This window comes from Stegodyphus dumicola, chromosome X2 (genome assembly GCF_044657685.1).
Source record: "Stegodyphus dumicola isolate Sdum_Otavi_A_Nest chromosome X2, ASM4465768v1".
Classification (NCBI taxonomy): Eukaryota; Metazoa; Arthropoda; class Arachnida; order Araneae; family Eresidae; genus Stegodyphus; species Stegodyphus dumicola.
Window position 1 is genome coordinate 25,180,421 of NC_140781.1, and position 18,655 is coordinate 25,199,075.

At 32.0% G+C, this 18,655-nt stretch overlaps 1 protein-coding gene across 1 annotated transcript in view; it reads left to right on the forward strand.

Annotated features, from left to right (window-relative positions):
- The first annotated feature begins 544 nt into the window (after positions 1–544).
- LOC118200678 (uncharacterized) overlaps positions 545–18,655 on the forward strand; it is a 62,092-nt gene continuing 43,981 nt past the window's right edge. The window contains exons 1-2 of the mRNA XM_035372637.2: positions 545–873; positions 15,992–18,369. Coding sequence (XP_035228528.2) covers positions 16,233–18,369 — 2,137 coding nt within the window. The 5' untranslated portion in view covers positions 545–873; positions 15,992–16,232. The remainder of the gene's footprint in view (positions 874–15,991; positions 18,370–18,655) is intronic.

Consider the following 18,655-nt stretch of genomic DNA (forward strand, 5'->3'; position numbering starts at 1 on the left):
GGTAGAGGCAATAGTAGAAATGGTCTACGGCTTTAACTATGGCGGTCAACTTTTTCCTGGTGACCCAGTAATTCCTCTCCGGTTTAGATAGACATTTGCTGTAGTATGCCACTACACGTTCTTGACCGTTTATTTCCTGGGACAAAACAGCACCTATACTCTCATTGCTTGCCACTGTATCAAATAGCTTGTCGAGCTGAGGGTACATCAGGATTGTTGTAGATATTAAAGCCTCCTTCAGTTTCTAAAATATACCGTCACATTCTTTTGTCCGTAAGAAAGTTTTCTCGCTCTCTATCAGTTTGTGAAGGGGATCTTGCGATGAAAAAAAAAAAAAAAAAAAAGTAAAGATGCAAGAAACGTCTCAGTTGATCACTTTGTTCGAAGTCTCTCCAGTCTTTAATTGCCGATACTGCAGGTAAAAAGCTCATGAAACACGTTTTGACTTGCGTGACGGACAATCAAACTGACTAGTAAGCAAGGGAACTTGTTCGTAAAATCTTCTTGACCTACCTCTTTAAGATGGTAAAAAACTGCAGGACGGCTAGGAAATGCCAGAGAAAATAAGTTTTGTCTTGTTGGAAAAGTTATGCTTACTTTTTATTAATAACTTTTTTCCCCCCTCCAAAATTAAAAAAAAAAAAAAAAAAAAAAAAAAAAAAATTTAGACACGCCTCCAGACATTTGCCTTATTTCCTGTTCAGAAGTTGCGCACAGGTTTTTGGCAGTCTTGGGATCGTCAGTTGTACCGTACACATTCGTCATTTTACGAAGTGTGCGTGTGTGTAATTGTGTTATAACAATATATCTACTGTGCTGAGAACCCTAATTAGTCCAACTTTTGTGCTAGTGGAAATTATTTTTGCTAAGCAGGTAAATTTAATATAAATGTTTCATATGATGGGTTAGTCTGTGAAGAAGGATGTCTGCTTTGTAGAGTATCATCCTTATGAGCTGGTCGTACCAGTAAACTTTTCGTATCTTGATAGTTAGGCCTATTCCTTTCGACTATTTTGCATACATATAGATGTGTATTGTAATATCAGTGCTTGCTTCAAAACGTTAACAGACATTTTATTAATACTGAAATTTCCACACGCTTATTTATGTTCTTAATAAAGTTAAACTATTGTTTCTTTCATGCTTTGACACGCTTATGTAATGTTGTGGTTACCGATTTCGCCCATGCTTAATCCGATGTGGAGTTATGCTTTTGTCAGTTGCCGTATGTATTTACTTAGAACGTTATTTAAGGGATATGCTGATGATCGACGCGTAGAATCGTAACGTAAACATGATTTGGGATCGTGATTGTCCGCTTTTAAGTTGTAACTGAATTTATAAATTTTATTTATTTATTTATTTATTTATTTTTTTTTTTTTTTTGCTGTCGAAAGCATAGCTTTAGCTGTTTAAAATCAAAATTTGAACCTAACTAGCTTTAATTTTTTTTTCCCTTTATTGTCAGTTATAAGTTTTCTGAAGTAAATATTTTATATACTGAAATTTTTGTATCCGTTCAACAGGTTCGTATCCCGTATAAATTTTGTGTTGTTTTAATTGCTGATATGTTTTTAAACAAAGATTTCTTATGTAGTTTGAGGGGAAGTAACCTCTAGAAACGATCCAGTCGTTGGGTGGTGGGTATAGAATTGGGAATACCTTTGACTATAGAATTCCTCTATATTTGAGGGTTTCAACATGAATTTAATGAAATTAGTATAATTTTGTTAAAAATCTGCTCTCCTTTTCTAAAGGAGACAATAATATGCTTCAGTAGTGTCTTGTTCTTTAGGATGATGATGATGATACATCAGATTTTATGCATTAGCTGTTAAAATATCTTCCCACCCCCAGATTACGGTATGGAACATATATTAATTTTTTTTTATTTAATCTTAAGAAATTCCCTTTTTTTATTTGTGCAGATTTGTGCACAATGAAATTAAAAAAATTCTGTGCCGTACCTTTGTTATTGATTGATGAATTTTAATATTTTTGAAAGTTGGAAATGTGAAATTTTTAAATATTGATGTAGTGTGAGGTGTATAGTACAATAGTCAGGGACAGATTTATTCATATAGATATATATATAAATGAAGAATTATAAAAGTTATTAGTTTTCCTTATTTATTTATGTATTGATTGATTGATTTGTTGTCCTGTGCAGCTCTTGATCAAGTCTGATTATTCAGTTTTGTTTAATTCATCTAATGTTCGATCATGATTTTCAAAATGTTGGTTGGGAGCAAGCTTCTCATAGGTTGTGAAATGTTTCCTTTTGGCACTCGGGGGGGGGGAACATGCAAATCCATTTATTATAAGTAATAAATATTTGTTATTTTATTATCACATTACTTTATCTGAGGACCATTTTTGTGTTTTTTTTTTTAGCACAACTGTATAATGTGAATTGTTCTATAATGTTGAATTATGAATTTAGAGTCATGACGTTAGTAAGTTTCCAAAATACTTCAACAAGGTTTAGGTGTTAGGTTGAGAAAAATAATGGTTAATCTTTGGATTATGGTAACTTGGCGATTTTTTGGCAAAAATTTGGCAACCAACCCTGCTACAGCATCCTGCTAGTTTTTGGTTGGACGCCATTTTGTTTTCACAAAGTAAAAAAAATTTTTTTTTTTTTTAAACTTAACACGTTTTTCCAACAATCTGCTAGCCGAATTACGCTTATGCTAAAACTTTTATGGAACAAAAGTGCTTAATCATGACGAAGATTAGGTGCGAAATTGGGAGAAAGTGCAGAATCACAAACTGCTTGCCGCGTTTTTAAGAATTGGACATACACGGTATCAATGTACATGTCGACCTATTTTCACTTAAAAAAACATCCCAGAATTGCACAAAAATGGCGTTGCGCACACTCTTGACTTTATCCATGTACACTGCTAAAGTCCTAGCTAGTAACCTTTATCGCCTTACAAAATGTCGCCAAACTACCTGTTACCATATTCCAAAGATTAGCCAAAATAATTTTTTTTTTTTTTTAAATGAGCATGAAATAATACTTATATGAAGAGAATGTTTAATAATGAAACATTTCTTTTCTGCAGTGACACATAAATTTTATCTGAATGTTATATTCTTTTATGTGTAACTATATTGTATCTAAAGTTTTTGTTTATTTGAAAACCCACATCCTTAGAAGATGTCAAGTTTTTCAGGGAGGTAAATTTTTTACACATATGTTAAAATATACGTAAATATTTTTTGAAGAGTTAGACATTGTTAAACAAATTGTTATAAGTTTTTCTAGGAAGAACTCAGTTTTTGTATTTGTAGGCATGAAAATCAAGAATTGCAGGAAAATATTGAGTAGAAATTTTTCTGACGAATTTATCAGTGAATGTTAGGTTGAATTTTAGAAATTGTGGAAGCTGTAACATCTGACATTTTACCATATGTTGATTATTTTTGTTGATTTAATTTTTGTTTCCTCATACTGTTAGTGTTTACTTAGGTTAGTCTATTTTTTATGGAACTACTCCTTTATTCACCCTCAAGTCGTCAAGTTTCTTGCCAAACATTTTTGGAGAGAAACTCCATGGTGCCATATTACTCAATTTTGTTATCTACATTTCGAACTTTAAGCCTAAAATGTCTCCAAAAACCACGTAATGAACACACAATTTAAGCTAAAAGTCCGAAAAAAAAAAAGATAGAAAAAACAAAGTTTCTAACTAAAAATATTTGACAAGAATCCATGTACACAGTACAGTCAAAAGTCGTTAATCTGGACTTGTCGGCACTTCGGCGATTCCTGATTATAGATCATTAGTTTGAATCTGGTAAGATGGCATGCAGAAATTACAAAATTAAAAATATGAAACTGTAATTCATGAAATAAAGAACAATTATGATCTATTGGGTATCAAAATTTACAAAAAGAAAAAGCTTAATATTTATTTGTTTACTTTATTAAACATTTCTTTCAATGTAAGTTGTTTAAGTTGCTTGGTTTCATGTGATAATACTTTCTCTTTAATTCTATTAAACAGACATAATTTCTTGTTTAGTTAAAAAGTTCTGCTGTTCAAGTCCTATAATTGATGCGTTGAGAATACCGACTAATTTGTCAATCGAAATTTGTTCGTTTTCAATAACCTCTGGGTCACTTTCTTCACTATCAGAAACGAATTATAATGACAAGGAACTTGATTTAAATCATATCAAAGACGGAGTACATCGAGATGAAATACTACATTTAGTAAGGAATTATAAGCCAAATAAAATAAAAAATCTGCCCTGAAGATAAGGATAGTGCTGACAGATCAACTTCCAATTCATTGTGCGCCGTGGCGTGAAATTGATAAACAGATTTCGGATTTCGAAACATACTTTTGCTTTGTAGATCCTTTACATATTAATAAATATACATCAGAAATTCTACTTGACATTAAACGCGCATGCGCACACGCATATTCACAGCTGTAAAGGTCTTGCGCGCACTCGTAAACGCCTGTGCACATGAGTGAACGTGACGCATGCGCAGAAAGTTCGTAGCTTTGAGGTCCGGATTATAGATCATTCCGGATTACGGGTGTCCGAATTAACGACTTTTGACTGTACTATGGTTCACAAATAAATGTTCAAAACCTTCTTTTCCTAAACCTTGCAAGATTTCCAGCCATTCGAAAAAATAGTTGTACAAGGCTCAATCCACTCTTTAATGCACTGCATCAGTGTTTCCTTACTTCTGTCGTGTACAGCCACTAAAAGTAATCTCCCAGACCAATATGTTTTAACTTAAAATCTACAAATTGCACAATCTAAGCAGCAAAAGAATCTATGAACTACGCACATCTCACTTTAATAAATTAACATAACAATAAATTTAAAAGAGTACCATGTACACAGCATTCTGTGTCAACTTTAAAAAACATCTACGAATTGTGCAATCTAAGCTGCGGAAAAATCTACGAACTATGCACACCTCGCTTTAATAAATTAACATAACAATAAGTTTCAAAGAACACCATGTACACAGCGTTCTGTTTCAACTTTAAAAAACATATACAAATTGCACAATCTAGGCACTACACACTAATCAACAAAATAAACTAAAATAACAAATAAATTTTAAACAATTAAAAAAACAACAACAATAATGACAGAAATTCATACTAAAAATACACAATGAACATAACTTTCTACAAAATAAAAACAAGAATAAAATAAAATGCACTTACCATTAATGCTTTTTCGAACAACAGAAATACCAATTTCATGCCGCCATGTAATCACTATCGTATTTATATGACTGCCAGACACACTGTTCACTACTAACATACAATGGTTCACAAATAAATGTTCAAAACCTTCTTTTCTTAAATCCTTGTAAGATTTCCAGCCATCTGAAAAAACAATTGTACAAGGCTCGATCCACTCTTTAATACACTGCATCAGCGTTTCCTTACTTCTATCACGCACAGCCACTAAAAATAATCTCCCAGACCCTCTTGCAACCACGTCTCTCATTGCAACATAGGCCATTTCAAAACATGTGCAAATTGAACCAACGAGCAATTAAAACACTCAAGCAAAAGAGTATTCAATGTCAAAAGTGTTGCCATACAATATGCAATCAGGCCAAAAAACCAGTGCAGAACACATATCGCCACATTTGGTGATCTTGAGTGCATATAAGAGTAGAGCCTTTTTTATGATGGTATTTTTTAGGTACTATTTCATTCTTTTGTGATATTGAGCGATTTCCTATAAAGTCTTGTATCTTTGCATCACAAAGGAATGAAATATTTGCTAAAAAAATACCAGATAATGAAGTATCTGAAAATTTGCTAACATTTCTGGCATAACTATGGAAGGCATTTGAGGGGGGGGGTTAGCTCCCTAAAAAAGCTTTTTAGGGAGAAACCATTGTGGGGAATAAACGAATTACTGAGTGTCTGGTTTATGTGCATAAAAAAGATCCATTTGGTTGATCTTTACATTATGGTAACTTGGCGATTTTTTGGCGAAAATTTGGCAACCAACTCTCCTACAGCAACCCTCTATTTTTTTTCCCCTGCCGCCATTTTGTCTTCACGAAGTAAAGACATGTTTCTTTTCTTTTTATCTACTGAACACTTCTTCCAACAATCTACTAGCCGAATTACACTTATGCCAGAAATTTTATCAAACAAAACTGCTTAATCATGACAAATATTCACTGCAAAATTGGGAAAAAGTGCACAATACCATACTCCTTATGCGTTTTTCAAAATAACACATACACATAAACCATGTACACGCCGACTTATTTTTACTTAAAAAAACAACAAAAATGGCATTGCGTACACTCTTCACTATATCCATGTACACTGCTTTTTTCTCATAAATTAGAAAATTTCACAAAAATACATGACAATTTTCTCAATCTTTAAACCCGGTAAAAAGAACATATATGAAATTACCTGATCGCGAAAAAGTATTTACCCTTTACAAATATGAACATTTCCACATATAAAATAAATAAAATGTCCAAAAACTTTTACCTCTAAATCATCTATTACATTATACAAGTCACCAACGAATTCATACCGCAAGCATTACAAATACTTAGTATCAAATATTTAAATTATTTCCATGCACATTTACTTCAACTTAAACATATACCAAATTCCTACAAACATAAAATTCACAAAATAACTATCATTTAATTAAAATATCACTAAACCATGTACACGTCGACTTATTTTTACTTAAAAAAACATCCCAGAATTGCACAAAAATAGCATTGCGCACACTCTTCACTATATCCATGTACACTGCTTTTTTCTCATAAATTAGAAAAATTTCACGAAAATACACGACAATTTTCTCAATCTTTAAACCCGGTAAAAAGAACATATATGAAATTACCTGATCGCGAAAAAGTATTTACCTTTTCCAAATATGAACATTTCCACATATAAAATAAATAAAATATCCAAAAACTTTTACCTCTAATTCATCTATTATATTATAAACGTCACCAACGAATTCATACCGCAACCATTACAAATACTTAGTGTCAGATATTTAAATTATTTCCATGCACGTTTACTTCAACTAAAACGTATACCAAATTCCTACAAACATAAAATTCACAAAATAACTATCATTTCATTAAAATATAATTAAATTCAAAAACACTACTTAAAATATAAATGAGCACATACATTAAATTAATAAAAATTACCTTACAATCCTAATTACTTTAAACTAAATCATTGCTAATAATAATTTTCCCAATAATACCAAATTCCTTTCCACCTTACATTTAGAACAATGCATAAAAATAATATCCTCAAATAATTAAAAATACTAACTTACCTAATCTTCTTCAGAATCTTGATTACGTGGCAGATACACTTTTCTAATTCATTCAATAAAATTATTGAAAGATTTTTTCTGCGAATTTTTCCTCCATACTTCCTCCGCTAAATAAAAAGCAAACTTCTCTTTATCACAATGCCTAAATACCCATTTCGAATTCATTTTAGTTAGGGCCATGGGATCCAAAAATTAACAAACACTGTTTCACACAACACAGAATAAAGCTAAATACAAAATTTCCCGATTTCCCCCCTTTTCCGATTAAAGAACCGTAATTCGTCCATTAATATCACATGACATATCCCATGATCTCTCATTTCCCTCACGCAAAATAATGCGTAATCGGAACTGAGTACTCCTCACATTATTACCAAAGTCCCAGGTAGTATCCTTTATCGCCTCCAAAATGTCGCCAAACTACCAGTTACCATATTGTAAAGATCAAACATCCATTTATTTAAGCATGTAATATTGAAACTTTTGATTAAAATCTTTCAAGTTTATAGCTGTTCACTGCTGTATCCAGTTATCCTGGTACTCAAAGTATTTTATTTCTAACTATACTTTAGTTATCAGGAAATCATTCTTTTGATCTGAAGGTTCTAAAAAATGCATTAACAGTATAACGAATCATTGCATATGTATAGGTAACAGATTCTGTGCAGATACTTGGAATAGATGGAAACTTATTGAACTGCTATTTCATATGATGTGCGCACCAGGCTGTATATAAGTATTTAGAGTCATTGCAGCTTCTGAAAAACAGATTTTAATATCTAAGCTTAGTAAAATTAGTCTTTTCAAAGAACTTTAGTTGTTAATGGATTGACAAAATTATGCACTAAAATTTATCCATATTCAAAGGATTTGTGAGAGTTTTAAAAAAAGGCTGCTAAGAGGAACTTTAACTAAAATACAAAATAAAGAATCTTAAGTGTGGAAAGGCATAAAAAATAAACATTTATCATAATATTTACAAACGTTACGAAAGAAAGAAAAAAAGTGTCCTTTGTGTGATGAAGCATTTTTTTATATGAATGGCACTGGGAACAATCGGAACTGTTTCGTGAGGACTAGGCAAAATTCCTTGTTTCCCCTTCATAAATTGCCTCTGCTTTGGCCTAAAGTCATATTCTGATGTGAATTATATTTGCATTAATCATAGGGCTGATTTTAAGTAGTTACTACAAGTAGCCTCCTAGCTTGTTCAATAATGGGCAGGAGAACCATTCTAAAGTTGTTAAACAATGGTTACAGTTTTTAAGAATGCAAAGATCGTTCACCCCTGTACTAAATGTGATCAAACTTGCTTTGATGAGTTGTGAAAATAAACTAGCGGTAAATATCTACTCTGATGCAGTACCCCTTGGTGAATCGTTTCTTTTTTGATGCCAAGATTGGTGCCAGGAAGGATAGGCGGAAATTTCAAGATGGCCGCTACACAAAACCAAAATAAGAAGTCAAAGTCTTGCACAAAATCGATGTCCTTGTACACATCGACCTATTTTCACATAAAAAAAATCAGGGAATTGCACAAACTAGGCATTGCACACTGCCTTAACTTCGTCAATGTACACATCAATCTATTTTCATTTAAAAAAATAAATCAGAATTGCACAAACTAGGCATTGTGCAACGCCTTAAATTTGTCCATGTACACATCGATCTATTTTCACTTAAACAAAATCAGGAAACTAAAACAAAATTAAAACTATCATGGTAACCAGAAAAACTTTGCCGCTGCCTTAACACACAAAGACGAACAAATAACCAAAAATACGCAAACAAAGAGTAATAAATAACCAAAAATATGTATTTCCTAACATAAAAATATTAAACAACAAACCTTTTACCAAAAAGAGCACACACAGATGAATAAATAAATGAAATTTCAATTTTTAACATACCCTTTTTTCACATGCATACGTTTAGGCTTCCTACCACCATTTCCTCCATCCTCCAGGTAAGCGATTCAGTTAAAATTTTCATCGTTTTGTCTCATCTGCTGTTATCATCATTCATCCTGGTACCCACAGCAAAATAATAGCAAGGTCAAAATCATATGCCACACATGTGCAAGCAAACACAGCAAATGAAAAGAATAGTAAGAACCTAAAACCCGGGTCCACATGAAAGGGTTACTATTACAAAAAAGCGCGCAGCGGGCTTCCCGATTTTACGAACAGCCAATACCTCTTGGCAATTTTTTTTCAAAAAAAAAATCAGGTTGTACCGTACAGTGAAGATTAGCCAAACTAGCTAATTGATTGTTTTATCAAATTTGTAACTTTTCTGTTTGACTTATGCATGGTGAAATGTTATTTCATGAATAAGATGCACAGTGTAAAATATTACTATTATTTGCCACTAAGTTGAATGAGGCAGCTTGCTGGGCTTATGATATCTAGTTATGACAAAATTTTCCCAAAATCTGTTTTCTTGGTGCTGCTACTATGAGCTTCAGAGATGCCTTCTACTAGTTATTAAAAATGTCTTTACTCAGCATTTATTTATTGCTATAAAATGTCTTTAATCAGGTGCCTTTGTGCAGTACTTAAACAGTGATTGTATAACAATCTTGAAAGTTGAGAAAGGAGGTATGGCAGTGTTTCTTTTTTGGCGCCAACACCTTTTTTTTTTTTTTAAATACGAGGAAAGATTTGAAAGTTATTTTTTCAGACTTAAATATCTGAAGATATGACATTTTATGTAGTTCGCATTTTTACTTTCAATACAGATAAATGATGCACAAATCACCATTTTTTTTGTCAGTTTAGTTGGTTGAGTTATATTAAGCACAAGAGTGCATTATACAGTTTTTTAGAGCTTAAAATCTGTGAAAATGTTGTTTAGCCCACTGGTTTTTACAATCGGTATGTTTGGCGTGTTTTGTGCGTTGTCTCTTTTAGCTAAAACTATCCAAGAAACAGTGCACTGCACAACCACATAAGGGTACTTTTCCGTTTTGCCGGCGCAGGAAATAAAGTCGCCAATAATGGTACAAACAATGCCAAATGGAATATCCTCCTTGGTAACCTTTTTACTCCTCATTTTCAAAACAAGTCGCAGCCATTTCTTATCAGATTAATTTTTTCTTTCAATACTGGCATACAATTACATACAATTTTTACCAGATAGTTCAGTTTTATGCCTTAAGGCCATTCTCGGGCAGTAATTAAGTTAATTAGGATGCAATCACACTGCTCACCCGATGGCGAAAACATAGAAAAGGCAGTCAAGTGTTAAATTCATCAGTTCTAATGAGAATAAATAGTGAAGGAAAGCACTGCGGTTTTACATAATTTCTGAATAAGCAATTCGTACAAATTGAAATAATTCTTGCATTTAAACTTTTATTCCACATTAAGATTTAACATGAAATTAATATAGATAATTACTAATTAGCTTTTTGTAGCATAGTTTATGTGAGATGAGTTCACTTGGGGTCACGTGATATGAACCGACGAATCAGGATATTGTACCATGAAAGCATGGTAAATTCTTAAATTAATGTCTTTTTACAAATTTATTGTGTTTATTTATTGGCTTCTTTACAAAATTTTAAATGACATTAAAATGTTTATACCTTTGAAATAAAAAATTCTTAGAACTAGCATTTGTCAATATTTTTTATGTGTATACTGTGTGTTGTTGCTAATAAAGTGTGCTTGGCGAGATTTGCGCCGGCGAAACGGAAAAGTACCAACGTAAGAAATGTAGACTGAATAAAAACTAGAAATTTTTGACTAGCTCTAATGTTTTCCAGTCGTTATGTAGATCTTGATAATTCTTGGTTTGTACACCTTCCAAACCAATTCTTCATAATCCTTAAAATGTTGCAAGTACTGAAATGGCTCTGGTTAAACCAGGAACCTTTTCTTAGACTCCGACAAACATCATGCACATTCACTCTTGTTTACTTCTGACAAGCCGCTCAAAACCATCAGTCGTTCCAGGTCTTTTGCACAAATGCATACTATATCCACACTTTGAACACTTATACTCAGGAGTAATCAAACCCACTTTCACTTGATTCAATCTGAAAGCCATCTCGGGGGATGGGAATTATATTATAAAAATGTGGAGAACAGAAATAGTTCAACTTGCGTTAGAACAGCATAAAAATAAAATTGCTGAATCCATTAAAAGCAGTGGGGTCTGACAGTGATCTTTGACGTCACCAGTCTTCCTTAATTGGTTAAACCATCAGTGACGTAATGCGCATGCCTGATGTCTCAAGTGACATCATCATCAAAAAGCTCTGCCTGCCCCCATTTTGAGAAAGGTTGCCAATCTTGGTTCGGTTATCGCCACTTCCCGTAATAAGTCTGCTAAACAGCATTCCACCTCTTCAAATCTTTAGTACATATAAAAATAAATGGTATTCATTTGTGCTTATAGTGAAGAACAAGCTTATATGAAATTCACTTGGAATCATATGAGGAAACTTATAGGTAAAATGAAGGTAGTTTGGTTGATTTTTATTTTTCTCTGTGTTTACTTGGTTCCTGACAGTTATTTGTTCATTAGAACAATTATGTTTTGTTTAAACAGAAATCTTACATTATAAAATGCCTAAATATTACAGTTATTATTGTAAAGTTGCCGAAACAGTAGGTGATTTGAAATACTTCAAAAATAAGGAAGCATTAAAATATTTAAAACTTAAAAATTTCAAAGTAGTAGAGTAATTGCGGAAAGGATGTTAGCATTATCACCTCAATCAAATGATTTACAAAAATGAGTAAATGATAAAAGGCAATTAAAAAAAGCAGTTATATGGCAAGAAATGACAGATAATAGTTTGACATATTTTCCACATTTAACAAGAGAAGAATTGAAGGAGACTGTCCTTGGGTATATAATAGTTGAAAGAAGGAGAGAGTTATATATCTGAACATTCTGAAGGGCACAATCTTTACAAGCTGATTATCCACAGAGAATGCTCCGATATAATAAGGATTTTGATTTGTATGGATTCAATATATTTGAACTGTCATCCAGTGCTGGTATTGAGTGCAAGGTCAGAGCTCTTGTGGTGGGGTGTTAGTGCTCATATTATATCTGTATTGTGATTTCTTGGGTATTAGACACATTTAGCATCACACCTCAAAATCAACGATGCATTACCTAGATTTCTTAGAAGATGAAAACAGAAGAGAAACACGCCTAGTGAAACATAAAATTAGTAACACAACAACCTTGATTTTGGTGTATATTTATGGCTAGATCTGGATCGATTTCGATGACGAACAGGAACCGCTTCATCAAGAGCAAAAAATCTCTGCAAAACTGGAAAGCAGTGTGCATAATCATTGTATTTTATACTCCACAGTAAAACAGGGTTCATACGGTCCTTAAAAGTCCTTAGATTTTTTGGAATCGATTTTTGGTCCTTAAAATTCCTTAATTTTGGCCAAAACCAGCAGAAGGTCCTTAATTTTAATCATCTGAAATTTCTGTCTTTTTACGACTGCCATTTTGAGTGTGAATTAGCATTTTGGAGGAATACATTTGGCGATTCACTGCCGTATATATGGTTATCTTTTGAATGGGTTCATGAGTTTTAATTTGTTTCTATTTCTAATATAAATCATGGGATACTCAAGTTTCTAAGCAAGAAGTGAAACATAAGCATTTCAAAATTCATTTTTTCTAATAAAGAACTCTTAAACAACTTTTCGCTTTTGGGGATGTGAATTCTTTTATTAAACAGTTCTAAATTTTGCGACTTTAAGATTAGTTTCTATAGAAACTTTTTAATTCCGAGATCTGAGAATTTTTCGACGATTTTTTTAAAACATCGTAACAGTGATAAATTTCATTAAAATAATGGTAATTATATTGAAATTATATTTAAAAAATAACATTAAAAATTTAAATAAATATTTTTTTCGCTGTCATATTACAAAGTTTCAGTTTGGCAACTTATTATACATTATTTTGAATCTGAAAAATAAGGTATAATACTATAAAGCACAATTTACAAAACAGCTCTTAGCAAAAGCAAAATTAGCTATGTAATTAATTAAAAATGTCTTATTTTTTAATTTTTTCATAGTAAGAGTTTTTCCCATGTAAATTGTCTCGGAATATTCAAAACTCTCAGAATGTGCATCAATTTTCTCTATGTAATTAATTTTATACTTTCTCCCCCCTTTTTTTTCCAAAGTATTTCTGTCTTTTTGCTGTTACAGAAATGGTAAGGATAATGTTTCTATAGGATTTTAGACATTGCAGCTTGGAAAGTTTAGAAGAATTTGAGGGCAAGATTTATAGACCCACGATTCTAGAAGATTCGAAAATATGTGACAGAATGAAAAAATGTCTCCTTGGTGTCAACACATAATGATGTATTTTACAGAAAGTTTGCAATGAATTTCTTACTTTTTGGAAGAACAATGAAAACATAATACTTGAATGTTTACTTTTAATACTAAAATCTTAACATGTTTATCTTCCCTTTATTTTCTCTACTTTTCACTAGACACAAACATGGAAATTTTTTTTTTAAGGGGAAAACAGATTACTGTGTACACAAGGTATAGACCCCCCCCCAAAAAAAAGAAGAAATAAATAAAAATAAAGAATGATGTGATGATGAACGTGTTTTATTTTTTTAATATACAGTCAAAAGTCGTTAATCCGGACTCGTCGGGACTTCGGCAATTCCGGATTATCGATTTTTCCGGATTATAGATCATCAGTTTAAATCTGGTAAGATGGCATGCAGAAATTATAAAATTAAAAATATGAAACCGTAATTTATGAAATAAAGAACAATTATGATCTAAAGGGTATCAAAATTTACAAAAAAAAAAAAAAGAAAAAGCTTACTATTTGTTTACTTTATTAAACATTTCTTTCTATGTAAGTTGTTTAAGTTGCTTCGTTTTATGTGATAATATTTTATCTTTAATTCTATAAACAGACATAATTTCTTCTTCAGGTACAAAATTCCGCTGTTAAAGTCCTATAATTGCTATAATTATCAATCTAAAGTTTTTCCTTTTCAATAACCTCTGTGTCACTTTCTTTATCGGAAGTGAATTATAATGACGAGGAATTTGATTTAAATCATATCAAAGACGGAGTACACCGAGATAAAACACTACATTTAGCAAGGAATTATAAGCCAAATAAAATAAAAACATCTGCCCTGAAGATAAGGATAGTGCTGACAGATTAACTTCCAATTCATTGCGCGCCGCGGCGTTTCCCCCCTCCCGGGCCGCAGAGCAGCGTGAAATTGATAAACAGATTTCGGAATGGTTTGAGAAACGAAGGATGTGCTTTTATCCACTTTTTTGCAGCAATTCCACTTTTTGTTTAATGGACTTCTAAACATACTTTCCCTTTGTAGATCCTTTACATATTAGTAAATATATATCGCAAATTCTATTTGACATAATCAAAAGTTCAAGCTTACTTTTATAAAATTGCTCTAACAGTCTGCAAAAAATAATAAGCCGGATCCATTTCGAAGATTCAGGAACAACGCAATCTGCAACATTAACTGAATTAGATAATTTTAACTTAGCTTATACCGTCCGTTATACATTAAACGCGCAAGCGTAAACGTATTACGCGCATGTGCACACACATATTAGCAGCCGTAAAAGTCTTACGACTTACAACGCGACGCATGCGCAGAAAGTTTGTAGCTTTGATTTCCGGATTATAGATCATTCCGGATTATGGGTGTCCAAATTAACGACTTTTGACTGTATCATGTAATCCTTATTTTAAAATTAAAGTTTTTATTTTAAATTGCAAAAATATGTTGACTTTCATATGTTGATAAGAATTACAATAATTATCGATACTTCAGAAATCTTTTTGAAAAAAGCTGCAAAGGCAACCAGCTTGTGCCCAGTAACTAACATTTACCCTTTCATCTGTAAAAAATTGCCAGATTGCATCAAGGTGATTCCATTAATACGCAAGGACACTCAAAATGTAGATACAACTAAATGATAAGAACACAAAACCGTTTTCTTTGGTTTATTCACTTGGAAGTTGTTTTAAATGGACTGCTTAAATTCTTGTTCAGCGACTCATGTAAGAGTAACGGAAAATGCATTACGCATGCAAGAGTTTTGCGTAAATGCACTGAATGAGTAGTTTTTATCTAGTTTTGTGTTATCTTGTAGTTGATACAAGGAACAAAAATATTATTTCATATGCCAGTTACAAGTATACCTGTGTGAATTTTTTTTAATGTGAATGTAATGTTATTATTTAAATAATAAAACAGCAGAAAATAATTGAAAAGCATACAATTTGTATTAGAGGATCATTGCATGTGTGTGTGAACAGTAGCACCATTTCAGCTTTAGCACTGAATGTGCTAATTGAGTGTCTGCAAGTTAAAGCAAAAACATAATTGTTTGCAGTATTTATAAAGGTTTTATGTTCTGACACTGATCATTAAAGAAAAATTTTAAGAAATAAAGGGGGATGTTAAACTAGTTTGATGAATTGAATTCCAGATTACTTCGACAAGCTCAACTTTTAAAGTTTTTTATTTTATAATTATTTTTCTATTACCCATAGCTAGAATTTCTAGGGTTTTTTTATTATGATTTTCACTAACTACTGAGTTATATTTTTTATTCATTTTAATTTTATTTCTAATATTTTTGTTTCTTTTTAGGAATTTGAAGTGCATGATGAATGTTTGGAACAGTAGTGATTCAAGAATTTTTGTGGACAAGTCTTGCATTTAGCAGGTTTTAATTAGGAATATTTTGCGATATGGCATCTAACTTTTATTTAGTATAGGCAGTTTTTTAAAAGTGAAATCTGAATATAACTGTTGTTTTGCATTAACATTTTATAATGGTTTTCTACCATTTATGAAAGATTTTTGCTAGAAAAATGATGTATGAAAAGAAATGGAGAAAAATAAAGATGCTGTCAAAAAGCCTTGCGTGGATTGTTATGACAGCAAGAAATTAGGTATATCTAAGCCAAATATATTTAAGAATAATGCACATTTATATGGAAGGTCTGATAGAGGAAAAAAGTTATCATATATATCAAGATCAAAAAATGCATCAAATTCAGTAGATAAAAAATCTGGTTTTTATAGTAATGATGCTAAAGCATATTTAAAACAACCTTGTGATAAATGTGAGGTTAAATCTGGATCTCATATAGTTGTGAACACTATTGGAAAAGAGAAAATTGATCCTTCAACTTCAGATTTAAATGGAGCACTAGCATTTAATGCTCATCAAGCATTATGCAGTTTTGCTTGCTCTGTGCCTAATATATCTAGTTTTAACAAAGTATTAAATTACTCACCAAATCAACAAAATGAAATACCCTTACCTAGATATGCAAAGCATAAGCAAAACATTGTATTTCCAGATCAGAGAACTTATAATTCAAAAGCTAGTAGCAAATCAAATATTTCATATGGAAACAAAGTTTCTGCTGCAGTTGCTGCAAATAATAAATGTCATTGCTCAAAAAATACACATAAAAAATCCACAAATGCAGAAAGTAATCTTAAAATGTGCACTGATCCAACAGTTGGTGAGCATGCTATAAATGATAAATTTAATTCAAAATGTAACATTAAATATGCGTCATCTGATGCATCTTTATTTAATAATAATGCAGGCTTGGTTGATCTTCCAGTATTAGAGCATTCTGATTTGGTTAAAGAGTCTTGTGCTGCATATAAAGTTGAATGCTGTTCAGATGAGAGGTTGCCAATAATTAAAAAACAACGAAAACAGTCTAGAAAATGGGATCGTGTGTCACCTACGTCCAGTTCAACTCTAAGCTCTAAGTCTCTTGATGAAACTGATAAAATGCTTTTTCCAGCTTTACCTTCTAATAACCATAGTGAACAAGTAAAATTAAGTTCTAGTTGCACTGATAGTATGCCACCATCTGAGCACTCTTCTGCTGAGAATTCTGATTTAGAAAATGCACAGTCTTTGCTTAATGCAAATGTTAGTTTTAATGCTGTTTCACAAGTGTCATGTATTTCTTCTATTCCACAAGCTTCTTATGCTGATGTTATTCGAATGTCTGCACCTTCAACTGGCATTCAGGGGTTTCTTCCTTTAGATTATGATAAAACATCGTCTGAGCAAAGTTTCATAACACATACATTAACTAACTCTGTACAAGATAGATTGCAAAAGGATGAAATTGTACAACCCGGTAGCTCAGACTGGGTAATTTCTAGATTATCTCAGCTTGATCAAAATTCATCTGATCCTGTAAATAATATTTCTTTGACACACACTAGCCAGAATGGGCAGAACTTTGTTGCTCCTCGCCCTATTGTTGTCAGTCTAGAAAAACCAAGTTTTTATAATTCAAGCCTCCAAACTAATAAAAATGTTTTGACTACACCTCCTTCCCATACTCATATACCTTCATCTGATCGAAAAATGGTGGAGAATGACAGCTTAATTCTTGATTGTTTGTGTACTCTTGAGAAAATATCAATGGACAAATTTCCAGTATTGCCTGGCCCTGCACATGACTCCAGTATTTCCGAATTTACTTCTGGGACACATGTACAGGATGCAAGTGTAAAGACTGATTCTGTTTACAGCAGCCAGAGTAGTATTAGTTCCTTCAGTGATGCATTTAAACAAGCTGAAAGCAGAGATCTTACTGGGGATAACATTTTGAAAAGTGAAGATCCTCCTGTGATTATTATGAACAATTGTTCACCTCCTGAAAGTATGTCTGAGATCAGTTTTGGAATTGAATATGAAGAAATGGTAAAGCTCTGTGCTGACAGTTATGAACCAAAAGTTATTACTGGACCAGCTATTAAAAATGCTAAAGTTGGCTGCCCTTCTGAAAAAAATAAGATTGATAATACTGATGTGAAGTCTGTAAAAGCCCATGAATTAACTGAAAACAGTAGTACTATTTCCAAGTCTGCTATTGAAGGAGCAGAAAAGAGTATTATAGTGAAAGGAAAGAAATTATGTTGGAAAGATTTTGATGTGGGTAGTAAAAGTAATCATATGCAGTTGGCTGAATATTTTGCTTCTGGTGAGTATAATATATTAATTTATGCATTGATTGTTTTTTATTTTATATGAATAATTTGTACAAATTGATATTATTTGCAAGAATTAATTTAATCTTTTTATCAATTTTTACTGTTACAAAATTTGAAGTTTATGCTTTGTGTGTGTTCAGTATTTCATTTGCTTCAGATTCCATAATAGAATTGTTTTAAGTATGTGACATATATATATATATATATATATATATTACATCAAATACTGCTTTCCTGTGATTTAAAAAGTATGCATAATTTGCGAGTGAGAGACAG